Raw genomic sequence first — 18,326 nt, forward strand, 5'->3', positions numbered from 1 at the left:
AAATTTTATTGTAATATATTTATAATTTATTTTTTTAAATTTTAATAGGAAACGCAAATGTTCATCTTTAATGTTGAGAAGTATTTAGTCTAATAGTTCTAGAAATTTATAAATTTGACTCCCTATTTTATAACTTCGTTATGATGTATTTGCAACTTACTTGTTTAATTGTAATAAGAAACACAAATGTTTATATTTAATATTAAAAAATATTAAATGTAATAGTTCCATTGATTTGCAAGTTGGGTTCTCAATTTTTTAATTTCGTTGTGATAAATTTATAATTTTTTTTATAGATTTTAATAGGGAACGCAAATATTTATACTTAATGTTAAAAAATATTAAGTCTATTGTTTATTCTTTGCTTATTGCCTATTTATTAATAAAATAGATCCATTGTTTATTGTTTATTTTTCAACAATTTTGTGAAAATTTTAAAAAATAAGTTGCAAATGAATCACAATAAAGTTGCAAAATTAGGAGTTGAACTTGAAATTTTTTTAGGATGTTAGACTTAATCACCACTAAATGACCGAAAGACTTTATTGGCACTTTAAAATTAGTTAGGATTTAACTTGAATTAATTGATTTCCTTAGCATTTAATCTCCCTTTTAAAAGTTCACACACATACACTGGTCAATATCATGATTCGAATCAAAAATCTTTTAATATTACAAGTTATTTCTAAGATTTAGAAAATTTTTTAATACGAGTCATATAAATTTGTGTCTATTTTTCCAATATAGATAAAAAGGATGAAACTCATCATCACTCTGCTAAGGGAATAGCAGTAATTAAGTGGCATGAACATATATAAATTAGTTTTCCAATCCTTCAATCGAACGCTTCCAATTAGGCTCTAATTTTGAGCTATTAATTTTAATTTCAATTTTGAAAATTTTATCTCAAGTTTTCATTGATTTTTGAAATAAATAACCATAGCCTACATTTGGAGCCACTGTATCGAGTTCATTAAAATTTATTCAGCGGCCAGATTTTTTTAATTGAAATCGAAATATTAAGTTTTAATTAAAATCGAGTTCAAGGACAATAAATAATGGTTTGGAGTGAGGAGGGCTCCTATTTTGTTTGAATCAAGGTTAAAATTCGAGAACGGCTTTTTAGCTCGTGTGTGATAGCAATAAAGGCACTTGGTAATAATTCTGATTGTGTAACCACTAACCAAAACTGAAAGTAAAGCATAACTTCGATATTTACGAGGTTTTATTAATCAAAAGAAACGATTTAAAACTATTAACTGTACGTACATCGGGGGAAAAAAGTGTGAGTGAAGCCCGATGAATTAATAATATAGCCACTTATAATTAATCAGCTGGATCGGAGGCGAGGAAGAAGTTATCCTAGTGAAGAGATAGCCCAAGTTTATTCACCCGGGAGCACAATCAAGATTCAAGAGTGACTTTAGTTGAGGGCTTTCTTCTTTAGCGAAAGAGAAAGTAAGATAATCATATGACAAGGTTGACTTTAGTTGAATAGCTTTAATACTCAAAATCAAAACACCCTTTACGCATTTAATTATGTCTACAGAAGGCGTCACAATATTACTCATTTGCTCTAAAAGAAAGACGCACGTAAACACTAAGAAAATGGGACTAATTTTAGTACTTATTAGATAGATGAGTATTGAGAACTCATCACTTATAATTTTTTAATCAGTGTTTGTGAATTAAAAAAATATTTTTTTGAAAAACTAACAGTTAAAAATTTGTTCTTATTTTAAATTTTGTATTTATTAAAATAACTTTTTGAAAAGAATAATAGCAAAAATTCGTAAATTTGGTCCATAAAATCATATCTAAACAGTCCAAGAGCAATGAGCTTTTAGTGCTCATTTATTTATATGAAGAGCACTGAAAAAGAAAACACACCCAACATACATTTATTCTCCAAAAGGATACAATAGATCATATACATCACATGAGTCGCCCCGAAGAAGAAAGCAACTAACACAAACAAAATTAACATTATTCGACACACAAACCTCAGACCCCTCGTTCTTATGTCCAAAGAAATGCCACATACGAGCCAGTGTTCTTTGGGCAATACAACTATAAACCATTTTATTCACATAACAATAACAGAGACAAATGGCAAACATACTCATTCATCCATACTAGGGGCTCAAACGCCACAAAATTCCTTGAGTCGATGCTGATAATCAGAATTCAAGCCTTCTTTAGTGGCAATGGCAGTCAGATATTTATAGTGGTTGAATGGCTTGTAGCGTAATGGATGCTGGTCATCTACTAGTTCCTCTTGCGGACTTATCGTTTGACCAGCATACGAAAGAAGTCCTATGCTGTACCTGGGACGTGTCTTCGTCTTTATCATCACTTGGTGGTAACGAGGGCATATCCTGTCATTGCTCCATACCTAACCCATCAATTAATACGAAAATACACGAATCATGTTCATTGTATAACACCAGTACGTCGATTGGGAAATAAAACGCGTTTTTTTATACATATAGTATCATAATATAATGACAAGGGAAGGTCACCGAGAATGCATCGCCCACGACGACGCAAAACAAGGATGGTGAGACGTCAACCCTAACCCATTGATCATCCTTGTTCTGGACTTCCAAGCCTTCGCTGTCTTGATGCAATATGGTGAACAAGGTTGTGTCCGGGTGAGGTAACACTCCATTTTCCCCTTCGTCTGTTCGAGCTGGCAAGTATTTGTAAAATCTCAGCACGTATTTGTTAGATTCCAGGAAACTTTCACATTTCTCACTATCAATTCCGTAGCTCTCAAACACCATCCTCTTCAACATTTGGTCTAACTCCACCAATCCCTTCGCATACGCACTCACAGCTTCGCTACACATAGTCACTTACACATAGCATGAGAAATTATCAGTTATAGACAGTCTGTAAGTTGTGTGTTGAGGCAGATGAATTAAAGATAGATACCTGAAGAAGTCGTTTCCAGATGGCCATAGGATGCGTGCGAACTTCTGGCAATCTTGTTGGCTCAAAGGATTGTCGACGGCGTGAGATTCGAAGAGAGGGGCTCCGGGTACTTGGCCAACGTAGCCATGAGCAGGCTTTTCACTGGTTTCTTGCATCTTGGCTTGTGTTGAGAGATCAAATAGTTGTCGGGATGAAGCATAAATGGAGTCATCAACCTTGTTATAGAGTACTAGGAATGCCCCGTGATCTTCAAGGGCGATCCGCAGAGCTTTGCAGGTTGAAACCCATTCGTCTGACCCAGGCTTCAACTCTGGGATAGAGAAATCAAACAAAGGAAATTCGGGCTGAGAAACTGTTTGGGACTCCATCGTTAATCTAAATACACGGAGATGATTAATTAAATGATCGACGCTTTTCATGCACGTTCTTCGCTAGCTTTCATTCATACACGTATTTATAGAGAGAAAGAGTCCATTTCAGGTTCATCTGCATTGCTATCTCACTTTTTCCAACGTGCGACATGGCTGATTTCATTATTTGTGCGGGTATGTTTTATGTCTCATCGTTTCAGTGGGTCTTCGGAATGTGACAGAAAAAGATTGCTGAACCACAAATCTGATCCATTTTTGTCGATTCATTTAATTTGAACCACAAAATATGAACATTCAACATGAACATGGATTGGATTGGATGTCTGCCTTGTCGTGCTCCATTTAATTTAATCTTTAATATTTAATAATGGGTAATTTAATCATTTTAAATAATCATTCGTGTCGTATTTATTGGTAGACTCCGGCATATTCCCTAAAAAAAAAGGAGTTGGCTTCTCTATTTCCTCCCCTCTCCATTTTCTCACCACTTTCCATATCAATCATTGAATTTATTTTTCAATGGTTCAGATTTGATGTTTCATAAAATTATTATTAAAATTTAATAATAATTTTATAAAACATCAAATCTGAACCATTAAAAAATAGATCCAATGATTGATATGAAAAGTGAAGAGAAAATAGAGAAAGAAGAAAATGAAGAGAAGCCAACTCCAAAAAAGAAGCAGCTAATTTCTGTTTAGCAAAGGCGTCGTCAATCTCAAACAAAACGAGGGACAAATTACTGAATTAGCATTACACATTTATTCGTGCTATCGTGTCGTACCATTTAGTAAATTATATAATGACGGAAGATCGTTAGCCACGTCACAAAGCACTGGCGTGAGGTGGGGTGAAGGATTTGGATACTCTCTATACCATCATCTCTCAGTGCTTAATCTCATCGATTCATTTGATTTGATGATAGTAAATTAAATAAATTATTTACTATTACCTCTTAAAAGGTTTTTAAAATTAGTTTATAATGCTTATTTATAATAATCTTTAATAAATAGTATATTTATTTTAATATCATGATCAACACATCATTAAATTAAATAAATAATTAAATGGATAGATATGATTAAATACTAAGAGATGTATTCATAGAGAAGCTGAGAGGGTATGGTAAGTTTTCAATTATGTACTGTAGTACTAGTATGAGTAATATATATTCACAAATTTTGTTCTTCCTATTTCATGCATGTAGCGATATATAGGGCCTGAAATTTATCTTATTTTTACAAATTGCTCTTGCAATCATCGCTATCGATATTATTATGAAATAATAAATTTTATAGCAAATTACATTATTTATAAACAATGAATAATAGATATTTTTAAATTTTTGCACGATATACGAGAGACTCACTTACTAATTTAACTAATATATTAAAACCAATCACAGTAATTTGTGAATGAAAAATCATTTAAAGTGAGAAAAAATTGATAAAGCCAGAAGGTAGTTGTTTGATAATGTGGTGAGTATATGGGGCTCCCTTATAAATCAAGAAGCAAGTCCCAACTCCCACTAAGCTCGTTATAACTTTTTAAAAATTTAATAGATATAAATTTTTGTTGCGTATTCCTTCCAGATCAAAATTATTGTCAACTCGTATCTCTTAGGACCACAGTAATGCATGTCTTATTCTTGATACCAAATACGTACGTTGATTTATGCTTAAAGGACGCAACAATTGTTCCGGGAGAAACTATATATATATATATATATATATATATATATATATTCGGACTTGATAAATCCATTTGATTAGAATATAAGCACCGACGCACATGTGGTCCTCTGAATGGGCCGGCGATCCCTCTTGTATTATTAGGCAATGGTAATGCAGAGTCATTTTCCTTAAACACTATTAAAAAGGGAGACAGTACCTTACTTCACCTTCATTTTTTTATGGGTAGTTTACGTAATTAAAAATGTATTCGATAAAACTAAATTAATTCTTCAGAAATATATCAAGAATAAATCTTTAATATTAAAACGACAAAATTCGAAATATTCAATGTCATTGAGAAAATGATGTGCATGCTGCTCTTTGCCAAGGCTCTTCCCCATGATTCTTAGTCAAGACTTTTAATTGATATTTCTTAACTAACCAAATAGCATCCTAACCAACTAAACAATCTCCTTTAATTAATAAATTTCATCAAAAAAATTTTAAAATTTTTAAAACATTAACAAATTTTAACTGCAATTTTTAATCTATTTAAATTTGTTAATAGATAATTTGGAGGGAGCACACTTTAATTTCCAAAATCAACCAATGCACTTGGCAAAAAAACCAGGTATATTTTTTATAAGGGAAAACAAATCTGCAGTTACAGTTTCGCTTAATTTTAAATTAAATTCTTGTAGTTTATTTTATTTCAATTGAGCCCTTATAGTTTAACCAACTAAATTTTTTAATCATTGAAAATTGAAATTCTTACATTTTCCTTTTAAAAACAAAATTAAGAAATTTTATATTTTTATTAAATGATTATATGACTTTAGAATTAATTACATAATTTTTATACCTCAAAATTTATATAATTAAGTTGTCTTCTAAATATTTTTTATACATGTAAAATTTTCATAAAAAATTAAAATATAAATATAAAAAGTCAATTAAATCAATTTTTTCATCAAATTTGACTAAAGCATTAAATTAAATTTTCTACAAATTGTAAGAGTATTTTTCTTTTGTAAAATTTAATAATTTATTATTAATTTTAACTTTTAGGGGTCAATATATATAATAAATAAAATTATAAGGGTTTAATTAAAATAAAATAAATTATAAAAATGTAATTTAAAATTGAGTAAAATTATAACAACCTGCAAATATATATTTTTATATAATAATAAAAATAAAAATAAAAGGACTACAAGGCGCAAGCCCATATCCTCTTTTAGAACCACAACCCACGTATTTGCAATCTTTTTCTGGTACAGACCACGTGGTTGCAGTTGAAGGAACTAGCTTAGGTCTTTTTAAAAGTTGGAATACATAAATGGGCTTAAGATAAACGGATTGGCGTTTTGCGAAAGGTAAATGGGCCTGGGTCCATCAACAAAAGGCCCTAATTTGATCTTTAAACCATCGGCTGCTGCTCCCCTACGAGAGTACCAGACCCATGTCGACCCTGAAGGAGATCCTTACCCGGCGACCAGTGGCGGCCACCATCAGGCTGACCGTGCCGGCTGGAGGGGCACGCCCTGCGCCACCTGTGGGTCCGGCGCTGGGTCAGTATAGGCTCAATCTCATGGCGTTCTGCAAGGACTTCAATGCGCGAACCCAGAAGTACAAGCCAGACACGCCCATGGCGGTGACTATCACGGCCTTCAAGGATAACACCTTCGAATTCACCGTCAAATCTCCCTCTGTAACTTGGTATCTCAAGAAAGCAGCTGGCGTTGAATCCGGCAGCAGCCGCCCAGGCCACGTGGTGGCTTCTACGCTCTCTCTGAAACACATCTACGAGATCGCGAAGATCAAACAATCCGATCCTTATTGCCAATACATGTCTCTTGAATCCATTTCCAAGTCCATCATTGGCACCGCTAATACAATGGGGATTAAGATTGTTAAGGAATTAGATTGATTCCTCGATTGTTGCTTTCCCTCTATCCATAGGTTTGAAGCACTCTCTTTCTTTCCACAATATGGATGGCTTCCTATTTGGGTTATGATAGCAGTGATTGTGCTTCCTCCTTTATTGGAACTTGATAGAATTGAGAATGGAATGTTGCACTGTAATGTAGTTCAGGCCATGCTTTTACTTGTAAGCTTAGCACATGTGTTAGGCAAGACAAAATGAAATGACGGTTCTTTTAGGGCGGTCTGTCGAATGTTTCATTCTTTTCTCAAGTACTGTTAGCCATACTTGTTTAGTTTATAAATGTGTAGTTTCTAAGTACTCTTCTTCAGTTCATCTTATATTTCATTTTATTCAATATTGATGGCTTCCCTTCTCAATCAGTCGGTTCCTTTTGATAAGTTTGTTATGGCTGTCAAAATTTAAAAGAAGTCAACATCTATCGAATGAAATCCTATATTTCGCAATGTTATTTTTTGGAAACATAACCAATTGCATTCTACCTAGCATTTGCTATCTATATCGAATTCGGTTTAACTTATTCGAAATTTTAGATTAATTTTGGTTTCTTGAATTTATGCTGAAAATATGAAGCATATTCGTAAAAAGAAAATAAAAACATGTGAGAAGCGAACTTTGAATCCTTCTTTAAGATCTAGATCTTTTGATTATAGCCACCAGTCATCTTCTGTTATTAGTTAAACAAATTGGTTTGAGCTTTAATTTAGTAGTTATGTCTCCCAGACAGAACGTATAAAATTTTTTGCTGTAGTTTGTCCTGTAATTTATTTTACTCTCAATTGGTGTTTTTTGTGGTTAAAATCACATTTTGAGCGGTCAATCTCTCCAAACATTCACTTGCTTCCCCTTCCATTTCTTGACTGGTAACAATTAAGGTGGATGGATTGATGATGCAAGTTTTGGTTATATTTCTTTGGCATCTCATACGGAATGTTAGCTGTACTCGATTATGTAACGTGATGCTTTTACATTTTCACTCCGAACTCTGGTAATTTTTCATTGGTTGCTATCACAAAGTCAGAACAGAGAACTCATGGGGATGAAATGGAACAAGTCTTTGTCTTGCATGGTTTTATACTTTTTGACTGACCAAGAGAGAAGGTTTTAATGTTTTCCAAAGGCATCTTCCTTCTGAATCTAATTGGTTTCAAAGACGAAGTATTATGAAGCTGAGCAGAACGTATTGGCGTCTCTTGAAGAGATGAGAGGCTATGAAACCACGTCTAATGGGAAGGAGCATGTCATTTGCCCCAAGCCCCGGTGAGTCAGGATATTATCTCTGATGTTTGTTAGACCATTTGGAGATCATTTGAGTCATCAAGTTGAAGGGTATGATTCGAAAGGTGGGGCAGATGCTCTAGACATAATCTTCAGGGAGAGTCATGGAGAAGAACAGGCAAATCAAGTAGCCTTATCACCTTCTTATTTTGTTGGCTGACCTCCAGTTCGATCTGTTAACCCTTTGATCCAAGATTCCCAATTTGTCCATGAAGTGAATGCTTCTGCATTTTTATCGTCTTCGTCTTCAGCATCTTCACATTTTTCGTCTCCGTGCAAAGGGGGATGTGTTAGAATGAACCCTGGACTTAAGCCAGCCGCAGTTAGAATAGAAGTATTTGATTGCCTCACTCCTACTGTTTCTTGATTTCATCTCATGGCCTGTGTACGTAGAAGGTAAATAATAGCCACCACTTACTGAACCATCGCTCAATTATAAAAGGTTATGTTGGTAGTGCACATACGATTATGCCATATTCATATGCTTATGTAATGAATGACCTTTTTTTTTTTTTGGTTCTTGTACATCGACTGTTGACTTTGAGAATTTTGTGGCACTCTATTTAATGCTTTGCTCTTTTTTTTAGGACCTTGAAATTGTAAAATACAAATTGTGGAGAATTTCCATGAGTGTAAATGGTTGAAAATGTGAAGCTTGTTTTAGACTCAGGTTGCACGCGCATGTCCCGAGATTTTTCAGGTTTTTTATGGAAATTTATTTGCCGCTGAAAAAGCAAATTATATTGAAAGAAACTAAACCTCGTAGCAAGAGTAGCTAATATTCATAAAATTTACAACCTCACTCAGGTTTTGCTGTCTTAGACTCAATCAGTGATGCTTTTGAGAAGAAAACTGGCTTGAATGAGAGACACAAACTTGTCTTCCTTATTTTGATCACTTGTTTGATTTGTTGAATAAGATGAAGTATATTCTACCTAGCTGATTTCATTTGTCATCTCTATTTAGAGTTGATAATTTGTTCAAAGGGCTAGGCCTAAACAGGCTAATCTTATTAAGCCCAACTGTACCTTATATTCATAAAATTTATGAATTCACTCGGGTTTTGTTGTTTTAGACTTTAATCAATGATGCTTTTGAAAAGAAACCTAGCTTCGACAAGAGGCACAAACTTGTCTTCCTTATCCAGATAACTTATTTAATTGCTGAACAAGGCAAAACATGCTCTACCTAACTTCATTTGTCATTTCCATTTAGAGTTGGTAATTAGGATTAGCTTAGCCTTTAAACGATTAGGGCATAAATGGGGCTAACTTATTGGCTAAAAAAAAAAATGGAGCCAACCTTGTTAAGCCCAATTACACATCATGACTTTATTTCATAATGCTTGGAGCTGCCTAAAGATTGAAGGGTTGGCCATGGAAGCCTTAGCTCTATTCTTTTTCAATTTAAAAATTTTGGAAAATATTTATAATCTTAAAAAAAGTTATTACATATAAGATTAAATCTAAAAAAATAAATTTAAGTAAATCCATAGCACAGCAATCAACAAATATGTAAAATTTAAATAGTTAAATCTAATATTAAACGGTAATATCAAAATCAATATCAATGAAAATTAAACTTTGTTAGCATAATAAGCAAAATTTTGAAAATTATCATTATCATATTATCTGTAAACATCAATATATTTTGATTCTTCTCCTTGTGAGACCTCTTGGATGTCAAAGATATTCAGCATCAGTGATTTTCTTAAAACTGAATTTTTTTTTTTAAAATAAGGTTTAAAAGGGCTAAATTACCTTTTCTTACCTTAAAGTAGCGGTCCAATCTTTGCCATTATGTTGGTTTAGACACCATTATGTTTCCCTGATTTTCTGCGTTGGGTGAGGCCAATAAGTTTATCACTTATCAGTATAAAAGATATGTTAGTAAAACTTGCTTATATAAGCAAACAACTGAAGTATCAAATTGTTTAAGCGGAAAAGCAGCACCGTTAATGGAAATGTGAAAAGCATCCAATCGAGAGGAGACGGACAAAGGCACAAGGCACCCTCCCCGCCCGCCCCATGTGACTCTCCAATTGTCTATTCCACAAATTCGTAGATAATCGCCAACCTTACAAGTCCAAAGGAGACTTTTATTTTCTTTCCTTACTTATATATTCCTAAAATTAATCATATGGTATTCGTAAAAAAAAAAAAAAGCAGATTTCTCCAATTAAATGGACAACAGCGCTCTTTTTTTTTTTCACTTTTATTTAACATCATTGTAACTGTTAACTTGAACTTAAATTATGGAACCCAACATATAAAATTTGAGAAGCCAAACCCAACGAAGCCAATAGAATTGATGAAAATTAGAAAACCAAGAAAGGAACACCGGAAACATCGAGTCGTGAATGAGAGAGCGCACGCAGCAATCAACCCCTTCTCCAAGAAAAGCCTCCCTTGATTCCCAAGCCCTCTCCTTTTCACAAATTCGTCTCTTGGTTTGATTCTCCCTATAAATACATACAAGTACAACCACCACAACGCAACGCAACTACCACCACGAGACTTTAGGTCTTCTCTTCTGAATTCTTGGTCTTGCCTCTCTGTTTCAACAAAACATCCTCCATTCATCTTCATCTCCATCTTCATCTTCATGGCTGGCCTTCAACAATACAACTTCTTCCCCACCGACCTCTTCTACCCTCGCCCTCTGCCTTCTGTCTCTCCTGCTGTGCTTCCCTTGCAGCCCCCTAAACAAGAAACCGCCGCCGATCTTCATCTTCAGAATCAGACCACGAGCTTCGTCAATGTTCCGCCTTCCACTTCTTCTACTGCTCTGGTCACCTCTCATAAGGCTAAATCTCCGCTTGAACTCGATAAGAAGCTGTCTCAACTCTCCTCAGACTCACTTTCTCTGCCTTCCGACACTTTTTGATTTTCCAAAGGATTGACCTTTTCATGTTTACATGACTCTGTATATTATTAGTCAAGGGACTCGTCCCTTTCTTCTTCTTCTTTGCTCCATTGTGTTTTTGTTGCTTTTCCAGCCTTAGAATGCCCCTTTCATTTTTTTTTCCCTTGCAGATTGAGGTTTATGTATATTTTAGAGTTGAAGAATTTACTGGCATGAAAGGTCATAAACTGACTGATTTTAAACCGAACTGAACCTTATGGTTTAGTGCCTTTCTAATGCTTCCTTCAAAGTACCTCTTCTCTGTTTCATCCGTTAGTATTCTCCCTGATCCTTTAATAAGAGAAGAAGAAATTTTATTATTTCGTAAGTTTGATCGTACGACGCGGAGGATCTTGCTGTAATGAAGGTCATAACAAAACATAGTATCCTGGAGCTCACGAGTCCTATCTGCATTAATGTTAAAAAGGCACAAGCAGAGACGATGAAGCATTGGACAAATAGGAGGGCATTCAATGAAAAAACCTTCTATGGTGAAAAAAAATTTGATACATCATACATTTTTCGAAATAGGAGTGTAAAGTTCGGTTCAGCCTTCATTCACTTGTATTGAAACAAGTTTAAAACTCGAATAAAAGCAGGCCAAACAGAGTAATCTGGTTAGGGAACATACCATACTAGAAAGGGAATAAGCAGTTCACGCAAACTTAAGAAACAGAAGATACGAGAGAGATGCTATTTTTTAAGGGGGAAAAAACGTAGTTTGGTCTCTGGAATTTTAACCATTTTGAAGGAGTTGAATAATTCCGAACTTCTATTCAAGAGACAGAGCTTGCTAGATGGGATGGCACGTGCCTCTTAAGCGTCAAATTAGAAGGTTCTTGCATGATTTGTTGGTTTGAATTTTGCTGAAGTGTGTTCATAAGCGAGTAGAACAATCAAATACGAAAGGTGGAGCAAAGGTTCAGGACATGATCTTGAAGGAGAGGTTAGAGAAGGAGAAGAACAGGTGAATCAGGTAGTCTCAACACTCCAGTTATTTGCTAACCCTTAGATCCAAGATTCTGAATTAGTATATGAAAAGAACACGGCTGCATTTTTGTCGTCTTCATTTTCAGCATCATCAGATTTTTCGTGTCCACACGGATGAGGATGTGTTAGAATGAAGCCTGGACCTGATTGCCACATTCCTGCTGCTTCTTGCTTACTCAGGTTTTTGCCGTTTCAGACCGAAATAGTGACGCTATTTAGAAGAACACTGCCTTAAGACAGACAAGAGATACAAACTTGTGTAATTTGTTGAACAAGGTGAAGAAGCATGCCACCTAACCTCATTTGCTGTCTGGAAGTTGGAAAAGAGTGCAAGAATTGAGGAGAGTTAAGTGACGAGGGCCCCAATAGCCTCCCCGCCTATCCCATCTGAATGTGACTCTCCGATCATCTATTCCACTAATACATACATCGTCACCAACCTGACGAGTCAAAAGGAGACTTCGTTCTTTGGTTGAGGGGAAAGGAGAGGAGGGGAAAAAAAGTTTTAAAAATTTTCCCCTCCCCTCCCTTTTACTGGACAAAGGGAGGGGAGGCCTTCCTTCCCCTTATTCCCTCCCCTCACCTCCTTTTTCCTCCATTCTCTCCTCTTAAATTAAATTGGGTCTAAATATTCGGTATATATGACTCGTAGCTCTCCATTTTGTTTTAACAAAATTAGGTTTAAAAGAGCGAGTAAAGAAAACTTGCAAGGTCAGGTGATAACATGCTTAGAAAACTCAATTATTTGCCAACCGTGCTGGACCTTCTTTGTGGACTTGGATCCTGAATTTGTCTCAATTTGATACGAATAAATTTGCTCCAAGTCCTTAGATTTTTTTTGTGAACTATTTTCTCAGAGGCACAAGACATCAATCTCTTTAATCAATTCACGTTAAGCCGAGCGCGCCTCATCATATGGCTCTCGACACATTATCCTGTAGGATGAATAGTTCCGGCTCATATGAATAGTGCCGGCTCATCTTTGGCTTTAAACTTCTTGATGCTTTTTGGTACGTCTATGTTTCCCGCTTATTTTTTCAAAAAAAAAAAACAATTCAATTTTTATGCTTCCCTCCCTTTTTAAAAGTTGGCTCCTATCGTTATCAACAGGGCTTGTGTTGGATTCCTTTCTTTCCATGTAATATGGCTTCTATTACGTTGTGCTTCTGCATTTCTTTTCAGATATGTTCGTGCTTCATCATCACAGTGCTTTAAGACGTGTCTTACCCATACCAGGTCTGTGTTCATTCAGTATTCCTTTACTCTTGGTTTTGTTTCTCGGTGTGCGTGAGGATTGAGGTTTCTTTTCTATTCCTGCGTTCATTTAAGTCATTTAATTTTTTGCACCTTTCAGTTAATTTGTTGGTTAAGTGATTTCATTTAATATGATGCAGGGATTTATTGCAACCACCTACTAAGTATCTTGGTGCCTTTATATTCGCCTGTTGCTCTTCTCTTTAGCTCACACCGTCATCTCATCATATCTCTCTGCCTTCCTCTCGCTATTGTTTCTCTCTAATCTTTGTTGTCTCCATCTCCGTTTCTCCATCATGTCTTATGTTTTTACTTGGAAGTTGAGTGACCTTCATCCATCAGACACTTGCTGGGAGATCCGTGTTCAAGTGAACCGTGCTTTTCTGAAAACAGAGCTCGATATCTATGGAGCAGAGCGTGGTTGGCCAAAGAAGTTACTTTCACTTGACTTTATCTTTGTTGATAATCATGTATGTTGAGTGATTCTTTTTTTCCTTTCTTTTGTGTTAATCTTTCTTGGTGTTCGGTGCTGATTTTTTTTTCTTTTGTCATCTTTTTTCTTCTCACCCTTGTCAACACTTGGTAGAGTGAAAGGATGCTTGCTTCAGTAGTTGGGGACCATCTCATCCAACGTTTCTTTGGAAGCATTGATGAGGGAAAGTGCTACTATATCAAGGGCTTTACTGTTCAACTTGGGGGTGAAGGATTGAACAACCACTACAAGATTATCTATGGAGCTCAGACTGAAGCAGAGGAGTGGGACGTCTTGATGGTTGAGCATGGTTTCTGAAAATCTTCTTATTGGTTCTAATATACAGGGATTAAAGCCATAAGGAACTTTTCTCCAACTACTCGTGTCTTTTGGAGTCCTGAATCTGTTAAAGCTGGTCAGAAGATTGCTGCCCTTGTCCAAGCTTACTCTCCTGAATGAACTCCATGATGATCGGCCTCTTTTGTGTTTATTTTTGTTTTTAGGCCCATGATATGTGAATTAAAAGAACCGGTTATCTTCTTTAGGACTTATGTTGTCCTACTTCAATAGTCAACTAATATTTTCTCATCTTTTATTTTCTGGCTCCACTTTTGTAATTATCCATGCTGTTTCTTTTATATTATGTGGACGATTCCGGTTCTCTTGTGGTGGGAATATTTAGTGTTGATATGAACAAGTTGTGGCAGTGTTTCACTTTTCTCTTTCTTCTACTATATTGTGCTTTTTAGTCTTTTATTTACTCCCATGTCTAGCATATAGTTATCCCAAACATTGCAAAGCAACACTTCAATTGCTCCCTTTTCACCTTAATTTTCAGTCTTCAAGTTTCATATTTTGCCTATGTCATTAATTTCATTTTTCATCTAAATTTTAATGACCACTTTAATTGTGTGCCTTAATATACAATATGAAGTTAATGAAATGCCTTACGTATAATATTTTGCGTCATACTCATTTACTTCTAGAAGTCTTTATATGATTATATTAGGCAAATGCATTTAGTATACATTTATATGCTTTTAAAATAAATATTTTAACAAAATATTTAATTAAACAAGATAGTCTTTTCAAATTTTGACGTAGACCTTTTGTTCATCTTACTGATAAACTTTTTCTTCACATTTTGAGAGAATTTTTACATTAAATAATTATCACATTTTTAATTGGTAAGGGTCACCAAAATCTTTTATTTTTTGTTATACCCACTGACGGTTATAATTATTGACAAGGGCCACCAAGATGTCTTATTTTTTTAATGTTTTTCTAACTATTTCTAAACTATCAATTCTTTTGTTTGGATTGATATACAAGCTAAAGCGAATCAAACAATTTTATTATTTGGCAATTTTGTATTCCATTCTTTTTAGGATTGTTTAATGCCTGTCATTTTCGTCAAAGGCCACCAAGGTGTTTTATTTTAAAATTTTCTTTTTCTTGATTTTTGTTTAGCTGAATACTTGTGGAGTTTTTAATTTTTCATTTTACATTTGTGGAGTCTCGATTTCAATGATTCAATTTAATTGTCTTCATTTTTGTTCAGATAAATAGTTATTTCATTTAATGAAGTTGTCTATCTGTCAGTAAAATTAATTTTCCCATATCACCACTGTTTGGGATACTCATTGCTACACGCTGCTTCTTCTTGCCTATTTTCTGATCACTATTGTCATTAGTAGACATTCTTTCTAATCACATTAATAACATTGGAAAAGCAATTGTCATTGCCGTCTAACTCTTGTACATTAACCAAAGCAAGGTCGACATCTGATTAATTGATCAGCATAATGATTTTTGTTCTCTACACTTCACTGTCATTCTCCCGTCTCATATGCCTTGGTTTTATTTTCATTTCCATTATGACCTTCTCTTCAGCTGACCCAGACAATTAATTTCACTCGAATTTTTATCGGATTCATTTTATCTTTCTCTGACCTCTCTATATATATTTCTCATATCGTCTAATATATCTGCTCATCACATCCATTCCTCGTTATATCATCATTTCATTTTCAATGCTAAATGGCTAATCCTGGTTACTCATTTCTTGATGCCATACGTCCCGGTATTGATGGCTGGAGAATTTGTGTGCGTGTGGCTCGTGTCTTTGTCCATAGCTACCCATACGCAGGTCATTTCTGGAATGGTTTCTTCAGGAGACTTCGCTCCCTAGATTTTGTCCTTATTGACCATAAGGTTTATGTTAAAGTCTCTTCATTTTTCATTATGTTCACTATTCATTTGAGCTTTCTTTCTAGTATCATCACTTGCAGGAACCTTTTTTGTGTTGTTTCACATTTCAGGGGAATCGCATGCGCGCTTTCATTAGTCAAGAACGCCTTGTGGAATGTTTCCTCAACTTGATAATTGAGGACAACTGTTATCTCATTACTAACTTTGATGTTGCATATTGGGGAGATGAGGTGCACCATCAGTACCAAATTCATTTTCATTCCAGGACCACTATTGAGGAATGTCGCACTGCACTTCCAAATTACTGCTTCAAGTTTGTTAACATTGGATACTTGAAGCAAAGCTTTACACTTGAGAGACAATGCTTTGATTGTCCTTTATTGTCAATGCATTTTGCTTCTATTCGTAGTATCAGTTTTTGTCCTCAACCTTTCATTTATGCAATTTATCAACCCCTTACATTATCTTTTCATCATTTCCTGTACGCGTACACCTTAATCTTATTATTGATCTTTATATTTCACAATAGATGTGTATGGAAAGCTGATTCAAATTCATCCTTTAGAATTGGTTTGGAAGGCTACAGACTTAACTTACCAGCTTATCCTAACTGTGCAAAATCCACAGTAACCTGACTTCTTTTACTTCTATATCATTTATTACTTAAGCATTGTTTCTTGTCTAACTTTAAGATGCTATATCTAGGCTTGAGAAAATTAAGTGCTACTTGTATGGATAGAGTGCCATGGTTGCAGCTCACAAGTTCAAGTATCACCTCAACAAGGATCCACTAATAGTTATTATCCTCTTTGCTCTTGAAACTGTTCATGAAAGTGAGTGTATTGTCAATTTGACATTTTGCCTAGCCTTCACTTCCTGTGTTGCTTATCTGCTTGTCATATGTGTCAGCTGAAATTGTATTGACAAGCTTTTCAAGTGCTACAAGAGTTATCTTTGACCCTCACATGGAAGAATTTTCTAAGTACAAGATGGCCATGACAACTAATGCTCTAGCATTTGTATAAAGAACTATGTACAACAGACACTGAATGAATGTCTTTTGTTTTCTTTTTGGGCATTGGCTTCATCCACAGATCACTTTTGGACTTTTTGATATGTAGCTTAATAGTATAAACTATAGAGCTCTTTGTCAAAATCTACTTTACCTTGTCTGTTGTACCTATTTGTGGATTTCTACCAGATGATGTTAATATAATTAATGACAGCTTATTCCTTTATGGTCTTCATTGTATTGTGTACTCTTTGGATGTCTACTTTCTTTCTGGCATTTTATGCTTAGTCACCACTTCCTTGTGGAATATAATGTTAAGGTCCTAGAATTTATATTTTGTCATTTAATTGAATATTAAGTGTATACCTTACAAAAAATCTTCAACATGACAGCTTTGACATAAACAATTGTCATTATTTCAGCCAATATGAATGTACACAGCAAAGACCTTCTACAAAGATCTTCTTTCTTTCGTCTTTTTCTTATTCTGTACTTCAGTTGCACCCAAAACTTTAAGGCCTCCTTCAACTTGCATTAATAATATTAATTTCCATTGCAAATATTTATTTTCTCTTCTAATTCCTTCCAGTATCCTTTTGTTGCAACATTGAAAGGAATGTAATTAAATGCTTCCTATTTAAAAACATTAATGTTTACTGCATCTAAAATGTCACTTGCACATTATACATTATTTCTGCAATTTCACTCCTAAAAATGGATATCAGTCCTCTTCATTTTCGTCAGATTTCCATCTTAACCATTTGTATTTTTAATTCTTCCTCAACTTAACAATCAATTTATAGTTATTTCATCATGATGCTCCTTTGGATGTCAAGTTATTGAACATCATGACAACTAAGTTTTAATAACACCATATTTAAACTGAATTATGTATACACTTAGATATGACAGCACACGTAACTTCTCAGCATACTGTTTTCTACACAAACTATAAGTAAATGATATTTATTCTCAATACTTGTGCTTTTTTTAGTGTCTTATTTTACTTTATTTGCCCATCATTTCTTTTTGAAACAAATCTTTTTTAAACAAATTAGATTGTGCCATTACACTTCAACTATACTTCTCACTTTCCAACCAACTAAAGTTCTTTTTATGTTTGCAATTTTATTTGTTTTTGTTTCAAACCAACTAAACAGTCCATTTTGAATTTATCATCCCATCTTTAGTCACAAATATATTCCACTCCATAATCAATCCTCTCTTCTCAGCCTTATCAACTATCACTTCACCTCCACCTCCGCACAACCAATCTCAT

At 34.5% G+C, this 18,326-nt stretch overlaps 3 protein-coding genes across 5 annotated transcripts; 2 read left to right on the top strand and 1 right to left on the bottom strand.

The window, feature by feature from the left end:
• Positions 1-1,873: 1,873 nt before the first annotated feature.
• On the bottom strand, positions 1,874-3,409 carry LOC129307307 (2-oxoglutarate-dependent dioxygenase AOP2-like). The gene is made up of 3 exons (XM_054948228.1): positions 2,938-3,409; positions 2,523-2,844; positions 1,874-2,395 (listed from the first exon to the last, which is right to left on the bottom strand). The coding sequence occupies exons 1-3, from the start codon at positions 3,354-3,356 to the stop codon at positions 2,144-2,146; spliced, it is 993 nt and encodes a 330-aa protein (XP_054804203.1). The 5' UTR covers positions 3,357-3,409; the 3' UTR covers positions 1,874-2,143.
• Positions 3,410-6,433: 3,024 nt separating this feature from the next.
• On the top strand, positions 6,434-7,285 carry LOC129306984 (54S ribosomal protein L19, mitochondrial-like). Its single transcript, XM_054947820.1, has one exon. The coding sequence runs from the start codon at positions 6,444-6,446 to the stop codon at positions 6,909-6,911; it is 468 nt and encodes a 155-aa protein (XP_054803795.1). The 5' UTR covers positions 6,434-6,443; the 3' UTR covers positions 6,912-7,285.
• A 4,183-nt stretch (positions 7,286-11,468) lies between these two features.
• On the top strand, positions 11,469-14,548 carry LOC129305052 (uncharacterized). 3 transcript variants are annotated; one of them, XM_054944959.1, is made up of 6 exons: positions 11,469-12,084; positions 12,151-13,108; positions 13,281-13,334; positions 13,493-13,512; positions 13,673-13,822; positions 13,939-14,548. In XM_054944959.1, exons 2-6 carry the CDS (start codon positions 13,060-13,062, stop codon positions 14,140-14,142), a joined length of 477 nt encoding a protein of 158 aa, XP_054800934.1. In that variant the 5' UTR covers positions 11,469-12,084; positions 12,151-13,059; the 3' UTR covers positions 14,143-14,548. The 3 variants fall into 3 exon arrangements, with proteins under 3 accessions (XP_054800934.1, XP_054800932.1, XP_054800935.1); XM_054944957.1 differs by having other exon boundaries at positions 12,185-13,108; XM_054944960.1 differs by having other exon boundaries at positions 12,279-13,108.
• Positions 14,549-18,326: the final 3,778 nt, after the last annotated feature.

The sequence above is a fragment of the Prosopis cineraria genome, unplaced genomic scaffold (assembly GCF_029017545.1).
Source record: "Prosopis cineraria cultivar Desert tree isolate PC_DT_omini unplaced genomic scaffold, ASM2901754v1 PC3, whole genome shotgun sequence".
In the NCBI taxonomy this organism is placed as follows: Eukaryota; Viridiplantae; Streptophyta; class Magnoliopsida; order Fabales; family Fabaceae; genus Prosopis; species Prosopis cineraria.